Source organism: Mus caroli, chromosome 15 (genome assembly GCF_900094665.2).
Source record: "Mus caroli chromosome 15, CAROLI_EIJ_v1.1, whole genome shotgun sequence".
In the NCBI taxonomy this organism is placed as follows: domain Eukaryota; kingdom Metazoa; phylum Chordata; class Mammalia; order Rodentia; family Muridae; genus Mus; species Mus caroli.
In genome coordinates this window covers 71,630,356-71,640,637 of record NC_034584.1, presented here as the reverse complement: position 1 = coordinate 71,640,637, position 10,282 = coordinate 71,630,356, and the positions used below count along the sequence as shown (strand labels likewise).

The 10,282-nt window shown below is 47.1% G+C and overlaps 1 protein-coding gene across 1 annotated transcript; it reads left to right on the top strand.

Moving 5' to 3' along the window:
• The first annotated feature begins 467 nt into the window (after positions 1-467).
• LOC110311061 (apolipoprotein L3-like) lies at positions 468-9,808 on the top strand. Its single transcript, XM_021184287.2, has 4 exons — positions 468-552; positions 3,257-3,337; positions 5,818-5,944; positions 8,825-9,808. Exons 2-4 carry the CDS (start codon positions 3,301-3,303, stop codon positions 9,660-9,662), a joined length of 1,002 nt encoding a protein of 333 aa, XP_021039946.1. The 5' UTR covers positions 468-552; positions 3,257-3,300; the 3' UTR covers positions 9,663-9,808.
• Positions 9,809-10,282: the final 474 nt, after the last annotated feature.

Here is a 10,282-nt window from a genome sequence, read left to right as displayed (position 1 = left end):
ATCCCCTGTTGCTTCCTGCTGCCTCTGGATTCTGGGATTCGAGGTCTGTGCCACTATGCCTATGAGCCACTGTGACAAAGCTGTGATCTTGAGATTGATTGGGGGAGACTGAGACTGGCTCATGAATGTAGAAAGTCCCAAGTTTATTCTCTATCCAATTACCCATGTAAAACGAGGTCCCCCTTTTTTAGACAAAGTGTCTGTTGCCATCTCAGTAATGAATGTGTTTCTTGGAAATTGAAGCTTAGCTCAAGCTTCATCATTGACCTTCATTCTTGGCTCTGTTTCTATCTATCCAGACCAGAGAAGCTCTTGACACATCAGCTCCTGTCCATAGCTGATGAGCAGGGTGGTACCTGGCAGGCATCATGACTGGTGGGTGGTTTTATCATAAGGAGACACAAACCAGAAATTTTACTTTCACTTTCATGCACTGGGTATATCAGGCTAGAGCTTGTGTCTGGTGTACCTCAGATGTGCAGCTGGTGACTGGATCCACACGGCTAAGGACAGTGTGGACACATTGGAACGTGGCTGCAGGAAGATTCCTTGGTGAGTTGGGGACCATGCTTTCCCCACATGTTCATCCTCTCGATGGCTCTGGAGGAGAAGGGTTATGGCTACAAGGATGGGTGAGCTCAGGGAAGATGAACAATGGTCACAGGCTCAGCAGATGGAGGGCTGGATGTTCAGTCAAATGAGGTCTGCCTGCTCCTCTCTCCTCCTCTACCCTGTGCATAGAAGAGGAGATAGCATCCCTCAGATGGGATCGCCACACTGCCTGGGCCTGACCCTCCTTGTAGGGCTGCCTAAGACATGATTAGAGGTCTCAGGTGGGAAGACAACTCTCTGTCTGTGCTCAGTCATTTTAGATAGCTCCAAAACAGAAAGAGGAAGTGGAGGAGGCCTGAACACAGAGCCATCAACCATGCTGGCTTGGGCTGCTCTCCCTGACCAAAGAGAATGAGGCTTTGAGTAAGATGGACAAAGTACTCGGTTTCAGCACAGCTTTGCTTGGCTATGCAGTGTGAGCACTGAGGAAAACTGAGGCACAACAGACAGTGACTATTCTGAGGTGCAACAAGGAGGCTGAACAGATAGGTGAGAGGCGACATTCCTTGGTTCTCACCTAGCCTCTTTCTCCCGTATGGAGGACAGAGGATAAAGCCAAGGCTGTCTTGTGTGCTCAGGTGTGGAAGGGAAGCAGGTAATGGACATAGAATGTGCTCTGCACAGTCCCCAGGACCATTGCACAGTGCTTACCTAACATGAGGGCCGACTGCTGTAGAGTGGGCTCTCGTGCAGCAAAGGGAGAAAGAAGTGTGAAATCCCCAGCGTTAGTCTTCCATCCAGAGACAGGGCTCTTTTTTCCTTTACCTCTCTGTTCTGAGTGATATATTACATAGGGTTTGTCACCCTTCGCTAGACCTCTGTTTTGTTCCCTGATGGATGGAGCTAGGGTTGCCTGCACTGCTGAGAGACCCAAGAGACTGCTTTCCACTTGTGGTGTCCTGGAAGGCTGTGCAATGGTAGAGACACCAAGGAGTCCCTCAGATGCCACAAGTGTGAAGAGAGAATGAAGGAGCAGTGTTGTGTCTTATAAAAGAAAGTGAAGAAGAGGTATGTTTCATGAATGTGCAGTCAGGTGTGGGGGGAGGGGATGCCTCTGTGGGCCCATGCTGAGACATCCCTTCCCCCTGAAGGACCAGCCACAGGATGAAGGTATAGTGTAGAACAGTTTATTCAGGACATAGGGAAGGGTGTTGAGTGAAATGTAGAGAGAGAAAGCAAGCAGAGGAGTAGAGAAATAGAGGCCAGCCATGAGCACATGGAGAGAGTACGGAGAGGGGAATGAGGAGAGAGGGGGGTAAGGAGCTGGAGCAAGGGCAAGAGAGGAAGAGAGAGAGGTGGGGGCAAGCAGTCCCTTTTATAGTGAGTCAGGCATACCTTGGCTGTTGCCAAGTAATTGTTGGGCGGAGCCTAGACTAAATGCCAACAACCAGAGAGAGCAAGTCACTGGTTGGGAGGCTGGGAAGGTACTCCAGTAAAAGTCCAGGCTTGCCTAGCCCAGTAGGTGAGGTGAACAGGGGAAAATGGCATACACTTTAAGGCCATTGAACAAATAGTGTGTGTTATGCTTCATGAAGACCGAGAGTAGCCAGCGTTCAGAGTGTAAGAGCCCCAACACCTCTAGCTGTCACCATGTGCTTTCACTGTCCTTGCAACTGAGAGCTGTTAAATGTCCCTCTGTTGCCTGACAGGCTCTGAACACACTCACTGGCATTCCCTAGCTCTGAAAGGAATGTAATCACCAGGGAACTTGAAGTCTGCACACAAACTGGTTGTCTTGTCTGTTTGCATCAGTAGGGATTGTGCCCAAGCTTTGTACACTGAGGGGCTTTCTAACAAGGAACTGCAGCCCTCACCACACACCACAAACTTCACTCCTGATGTTTGATTTCAGTTGGATCTAGGGTCTGCTTGTGAAGCCTCAGCTTCCACCCTCAGCCTCTCTCTCCACTGCTGAGGTTCCCCAATGTGCAGGTCAGATCAGCTGTCTATTGAAGGCTGCATTGTAAATCTAGGGAGAATACCCATAACTCACTGCCAGTGTGAGCTTAGGTTCACACAATTTGTTTCATGCACAGTGAACCTCAGTCTCTGGCTGTCATATGGGGAGAACAGGAGATGCTGATGTAGGCTTGATAGAGTAGAAAATCGTATCTAAAATATGGAGTAACCTTCATAACACTTTGGGTCAAGTCCCTGGTGTAGCAATACTGTCAAATTTGCAAAATTTATAGTCAAATCCTCTACATTACAGTGAGGCTCATGGGAGTTCTCATCTCATAAACGATGCTGGTCCCTAATAAGTTGTGTATGAGAAGCTCTGTGTGTCACAGACACACAGAAATTATTTACTATTTTCATAAATTGTGTGTATTCCCAATTAGTAACTGGCAGAACATCTCTTACCATCTCTCCTGTGGGTAGATTATATATAGTTTTTTCCTTCATAGCCATGTCTCTAGCAGGTGACATCCCCCATGGATACTAGCAGGACAGGAGGGCTCTGACTTGGCCAGGATGAGGGGAGAGGGGAGAGCCAGATGACTGCCACCTCTAAGTAGAAGTGCAGGGCCCCCTGGAGGAACATCTGACTGTCACCTTTACTTTATAGCTCACTTCTCTGCAGGGATCCATGGCAATGCATTATGGCTTTGTTTATTTGTTTGTTTTGTTTTCCCCACTCCAGCCTGCACACCTGGAGAGCAGTAAGAAGGAACTTGTCAAAATCCAATGGATTGGAATGAGATCTCAGAGGACATTAAGAAAGGTATTCGATTTCTCCTTCTCTGTGTGTTTCCATTTCACCAGGGTTCCAAGGAAAGAGGAGATGCTGCAACTTTTCCTTGTCCTAACCAGGTCCTTTCATCTTAGTGATCCACCCATGGGTGGTTATTGTGCGTATCTTGAGTTTAGGATGCCCACAGAGGCTCATGCACTTGAACACTTGGACTCCAGTTGGTGTTGCTATCTGGGGACATCATAGAACTCACAGGACATTGAGGCTCCCTGGAGGACGTCCCTGGTGTGGGACTTTAGAGTATATGGCCCTGCTGTGTGTGGTGTGCAAACTTGGTAGCACTTGCTAGGCTGCAGTAGGTGTACTGTTGAGAGTTTCAGGTGATCCTGGTCTACATAGTGATTTCCAGGCCAACCAGGGCTACATAATGAGACCTCGTCTCAATCATAAAATAAAGCTAAATAAAGAAAGAGTTGACAGTCTTGCCCCTTCCAGTACCTTCTATACTTCTTCATTGCCGCTGAGGTGTGATCCCTCAGTTTCCATCACCTGCTTCTCTCTCTTCACTACCACTATGGACATTCATCCTTGTAGAGCTCTGTAAAAACCTGACATTCTCTCTATCTGCACACACACACACACACACACACACACACACACACACACAAATGGTAGACATTTGCTGCTGTCTTAGGGTTTTACTGCTGTGAAGAGACACCATGTCCAAGGCAACTCTTATAAGGACATTTAATTGGGGCTGACTTACAGGTTTAAGGTTCAGTCCATTATCATCAAGGCTGTAGTATGGCAGTGTCTAGACATGCATGGCACAGGAGGAGCTGAGAGTTCTACATCTTCATCCAAAGGAAGCCTAGGAGCAGACTGCCTTCCAGGAAGCTAGAAGGAGGGTCTCAAAGCCCACAGCCTCATTGACAGACTTCCTCCAGCAAAGCCACACCCCCTAATACCACCACTCCTTGGGCCAAGCATATTCAAACCACTACAGCTGCTTTTATATAAAAAGAGAATAGGGAAAGGAGCGGTGGAATACACATCTATGGGTGGAATGTGGAAGACTTTGAAACTTAGAACTAGAAATGCAGTTGAATACAGTCAGCAGATCCCAAAGGGTTGATGTAGCAGACCTCTGGACATCAACAAGTTGCCTATTATTTCTCAGCAATGGACACCGATGCCTGTGATGAACATATAGAAAGTTGATGCCAGTGAGCACCACTTTCTGGTGTGTGGAGGGAGCAGGGTCACTCCTCTGCTCATGATGTCCCCTCTGCATGTGTGGAGCAGGGTTGCAGTAAACAATGGAAGCAAGGGGAGGCAGACACACAGAGACAGGTGTGTACATGTGACAGACAATGAAATGACAGATAGATGACAGAAGACAGACATCTGGAATCTCATTGCCATGAGAACCCCAGTCTCACTGAGTAGTGCCTTATATTTATGGCATCGTTTGGTCTTCACTACTTAACTTCTGTAAAGTTCCTGTTTCCAAATATGCTTGCTGAGTCTAAGACCCTTTACTTATGCATTTGGGGGTCATAACGGAACCTTTAACCCTGGATTTCTTGGATGTTTTGTGTGAGGGATCTTTTAGATTTAGTTTTTTTTAAACCAATGTATCAATTTCTTTTATCGTATCTTCTATGCCTGAGATTCTCTCTTCCATCTCTTGCATTCAAATGATGATCCTTGTGTCTGTTGTTCCTGTTCTCTCCTTGGGCTTTCCATCTTTAGGATTCCTTCAGTTTGTGTTTTCTATATCGCTTCTGTTTTGATTTTCAGGTCTTGAACAGTTTTATTTATTTCCTTTACCTTTTAAGTGCATTTTCCTGTATTTTGTTAGGAGGTTTGTTTGTTTCCTCTTTAAAGACCTGTACGTGTTTGGTTGTATTTTCCTATATTACTTTAAGAGATTTATCATTTCCTCTTTAAAGGTCTCTATCATCTTTATAAAACTGGATTTGAGATAATTTTTCTCTTTTTGCTTGTGCTAGGGTATCCAGAGCTTGCTGTAGTAGGACAGCAGTGCTCTGAAGGTGTCATATGGCCCTGGCTTTGTTGATTGTGTTCTTGCTCTGGCCTTAAGCTACCTGGTTGCCCCTGGAATTTTCTGCTGTAGCAGTTATTGAAAGCTGGATGTAACCTCACGGTTCCTGGTGCAGCAGGATTCTGCTGGGTAGCCTTGGGTTAGACAATGGAACTCAGGGGTCAGTGCAAGTCTCCCAGAAGTTGGCACTGGGAGGAAGGGAGAGGCAGACAAAGAAATGGTGGAACAATGTAGCTAGGGGAAGGGAGATATCACAGAAGTCCAGAAAGCTGGACATGCCTCAGAGTACTCTGTGGGCAGGGAAATGGGTGCAGGGAAGGACTCTAACCTGTATGCTTCCAGATCAGCAGGTCTATTGAAGGTGAGTGGAGAGCTGGCCAGTCAATAGAGTTTCATGGGACCCCATACTGTCATCTGACCTCATTACTATTCTGATCAATAGTGGAACGTCGCATTGTTGAAAAAGTCATTGATGACTTCACGGAAAAGTTCTTAAGAACAGATCTGAGGAGCCTTATAACCGAAGAAGGAGCCTGGAATGGATTTGTGGAAGCAGCAGAGTTGACAAGGTGACCTGCAGGGTGCACTCAGTGCTGCCCTGCCCCCCCCAGGCCAGGAGAATGAGGGTTATTTCCTATTCAGGCATACCCACTCTAGGCAGTCCCAAGGGTTGGCATTGTGGACCCTCATTCTCAACTATCCAAGAGGAGTGTTTACAACGTGTTATTCCGGCTGGAAATCACCTCAGGTTGTTTGAAGATGTTGCTCAAGGTGCCAGGGCGATTTCTGCCATCTACTCTTTATGTGACTTTGACAAGTTAGTTACCACTTCCTGATCCCCACCACCATGAACCAGTAGAGTGAGAAGATAAGATCATGCATGTGGCGTTCTTAGCATGAGGCCAGTACATAGTGGGGTGCTCAGCATTGGACCAGCACACAGTGGGGGCTCCTGAACGTCAGCTTTGCAAGGTAATTTTGAAAATGAGAGGAGACAAGGTCCAAAGGTCTCCTGTAGGACTGAGGAATCAAGGATAAATTTTTAGACATGTGAGAAAAATATACATTAAACTAGTCATCTTCCAAGTTTTGTCTCAGTCCTTTCTTCCCATCTGAGGAGCTGTAACAATATCAGGATCCTTCTGTGGGCTGAGGAGGTAGAAAGCCAACGGTGCAGAGGCTCAGAGCTGGGTTGGACCCTGACTGTTCTCATATCCAGAGCCCTGAGTTGTTTCAAAGGAATGAGAGTTCAGTCTAATGGGATGTGTGATCCTCTGGGATAAGCATCATATCAAGGTTGGAAAACCAAGTGCCAGCATCCTTCCCAAAGCCCAGAGAGACCAGGACCAGGGTCACAGCCAGGGGTCAGGAGAGACTGTGAGTGACCCTGGACTGGAGGTGTAGGTAGAAGGCTAGACCAGCTGGGCTGGAAGGAGAGGGAGAGTTCAAGGCATAGAAAGAAGGATCAGGGGCCCAGCAGAAGAAACAATACAGGGAGAAGGGGCATTTCCCCTGCTCTGTTCTGATGCCTCATGTGTGTGTAGGGCTTTTCATGAGTGTGTCCTCCATACACTGTCTGTAAAGACTGCAGAGTTCTTAGGAGTTTTTTTTTTTTGGAATTTCTTCTGTTTTACACACAGCTCCCTGAATATTGGGAGAACACTTGGCTACAGAAGTGTGTTTGGAGGATGATTAGCATACGTCAAGATCTGAGTAGACCCCATGTCAACGAACCAGAGCAAAATGCTTCCCCTTTTGTCTTGAACAAATTCAGGGCATTTCTGTCCTTCCAATTACTACAGATGATCTCCAGGCCCCTTGCATCTTTGCACATGGCCTTGTGGTGTTCCAAAGAGACACTGACATCAGCTATGGTGTCTGTTATCCCTGTAATCTCTTTCTCCAAGAATCTGCCATGTTGAGAGTCAGGAACTAGTGAGGAGTGGCAGTCAGGGTGGAGCTAAGATTGGTAGCAGCTGTCCTGTCCCAGTCACTTCAGGCTGCCACTGTCCTTGTGAGCTTCAGCCTGGAAGGGGACAACTTTGGGGATCTGCAGAGAGCCGGCAGCAGGCTAATCAATCTGGAGGGTCTCATGGCTCTAAAGGGATTGGCTTGGGTTTTATTATTAAATTCTCAGAAACAGCTAAATGACGATGACTGAGAAAGGAGTCTCAGTGAGCCTTCCTTCTTATTTGATACCAGCTATGAATGAAAGACTACTCTAAGCCAACTATAGGATTAGGAAAATTTAAAAACAACTCAGAACTCACATAGATGATTGTCATCACATAGCACAGGCGGTTAAAATGAGCCAATGGAGACAGGCACCAGCCAGATCTGAGAGAGCTTCCAGCTTCAGATTTCTTGTCCTCAGGATGAAATATCCTGCATTGAGTATGTGATCATTCAAATGATTTCTGCACAGAAGAAAGCCCACCCTAAGAAAAATATTCATCCCGAAACAGCTTCCAACAGCCAGGAGAACACTGCTCAGGACTGTTGTCCCAGGAGAGATGGAGCCACTCTGTACACACAAGGGGTTGGGGACTTAGGGCCAGCTTGTAGTGACAGCAAAAGAAAGCCTATTCCTTAAAGGGACACCAAGAACAGATCAATCCAGGAACATGGGCCTTATGGGAATCTTCCTAAGTTCCCTGACTTAGGCTCCCAGTTCCCCTGGAGGTCAGAAATGACACCAAATTCCTCATCACACTCACAGCTCTAAGGTTGAGCACCTTTATAGGAAATTCTTGGGAAGAGTGTATCTCGGCCCCTTCATTTTCCTGGTTGAAATAATTAAGGATATTGAGTAACTTGCAGATGGGACCCAAATCTAACACTACTGCTGACCCTGTGTGCAGCAGAGGCAGGTGGTCTGTGAAAAGCTTTAAAGCAAGTATACTGTCACTGTGTACTGTCTCCTGAGGCCAAACAGGGATGTGGAGCCTTTCAGATGGAGGAATCCACTCTAGCATGCTCAGTCTGTATATCCTGCTGCAGGGCTCCCCAGGCAAGCTCAGGCATTCCTGCAGGCTGGATGCTGCAGGGAATGCAGATGATTTCCCAGCATCCAAAGGGAGAGGGGAGACTCTTGGGACAGGTGCATTCATCACAGCCCACACAGTTCTCAGGGTAAAGAGGATTTGCTCTGATCCCACATCCCTGTGCTCTTCATGGTGTTCCCACAGGAGTGATGGCACTGACCTTGAGTGGCGGCATTTTATTAAGTGCCTCTGTCTATGGTGTCTTGACTATACATTACACACTGATGCTTAAGGACTAAGGATGGTGGGCATGCAGGATGTACCAAATGTTCATAGTAGAATGGAAAACTTTGGATCTCTGTAAAATTATATCCTGATGGGTGTGTAGTATAACGTTAAAGACTGAATAAGCTTTTATCTTAAAAAAAAATGCTGTTTTCCATATGCATTTGACTTCTGTCACAGCGAGGAGGGAGAAGCACTGCGTGATGCTCTGAAGGAACGTTTAGCACAGGATCCCACAGATGAAAATGACAGACCTCAAAGGGAGCAGCAGAAAGAGCGGCTTCTGCGAGAGTTTCCTAAGTTGAAGAAGAAACTTGAGGACCACATTAGGAAGCTCCGAGAGCTGGCTGACAAATTTGACCAGGTGCACAAGGACTGCACCGTCTCCAATGTGGTGTCCACTTCTGTTAGTGCTGCCTCCGGAGTCCTGGCCCTCCTTGGTTTGGTTCTGTCAATCCCTACAGCAGGGGTCAGTCTGGCACTTTCAGCATCTTCTGTGGCTCTGGGAGCAACATCATCTGTGAGTAGTTTTACGACCACAGCTGTGGAAGAATCAATGAGACTGTCATATGAATCTGAAGCCAGATACCTGATTGGAGCCAGCATGAATGTTCTTGAAGAGATTTTAAAGATCATGCCTAAGATCACAGACAAGTTTTGTAATACAGTTGCAGATTTAGTCGAAGCCTTTAAAACCCTCAAGGGTCAGATCCAAACCATCAGGAGAGCCAGGTCCATCTCTCACCCGGGAACACAGGCCAGGAACCTCACATCCACTGGAAGAAGCTCTGGGCAGGGTGTCCCCCAGATGACCAGAGGGGCCAGGTTTCAAGGAGTGTTTAAGAGTGTGCTCCTTGTGTGGGATGTGTATGACATTGTGAACCAATCAAAGGATCTGTATTATGGGGCAAAAACAAAGTCAGGTGGAGCACTGAGGGACCTGGCTCACAAGCTGGAGGAGAACCTTCAGAAATTTGAGCAGAAGTACAAGGCTCTGCAGTCAGACCTGCCTCAGTGACGCCCTCCGCTAAGCAGCTTAGAGTTCAGGGGAGATGATGCTTACAGGGGTGGGGGAACTTTTTTCAAACATTAATGTCAGAAATATTTATTTTCTAGAAGATCACACAAAGGGTGGTAGGAAGGGAGAAGGTAAAGTGTCTTACATGAAACCTGGGTTAAGGGCAGAGCAGCCTAAAGAAATGGTGGCTGGAGCATACCCGAGGGACACCGGGACTGGAGAGGGCAGCCCAGGCCTGCACAGCGACACACACCCATGCTGCAACATGCTATAACAAGGGAAACAGCCTGAGGTCAAGTCCATGGAGGAGATTGTTGAGGAGTTTGGATTTCTCTGGCTGAGCAGAGTGAGGTCAATGTAGATGGCCAGAGATCCCAGGAGAAGAGGAACCTGGAGTCTTAAAGGGGATCCGACTTCCGGCAGAGTGGAGACTCTGCAGACAAGTCAGCACTCATCACTATAACAACACCTGCTGCATCTGAACATCTGTGGGGTCTCCTCGAGGTCTTGTGCTGGACTTGCTGATGCTTAGCTGTCTGAGAAATGATATTGCTTTAGTGGGTTTGCTTTGCTGTACTTTTTTCATAGATTTTTGGGGGAGGTTGGGGAGCAGATTCAAA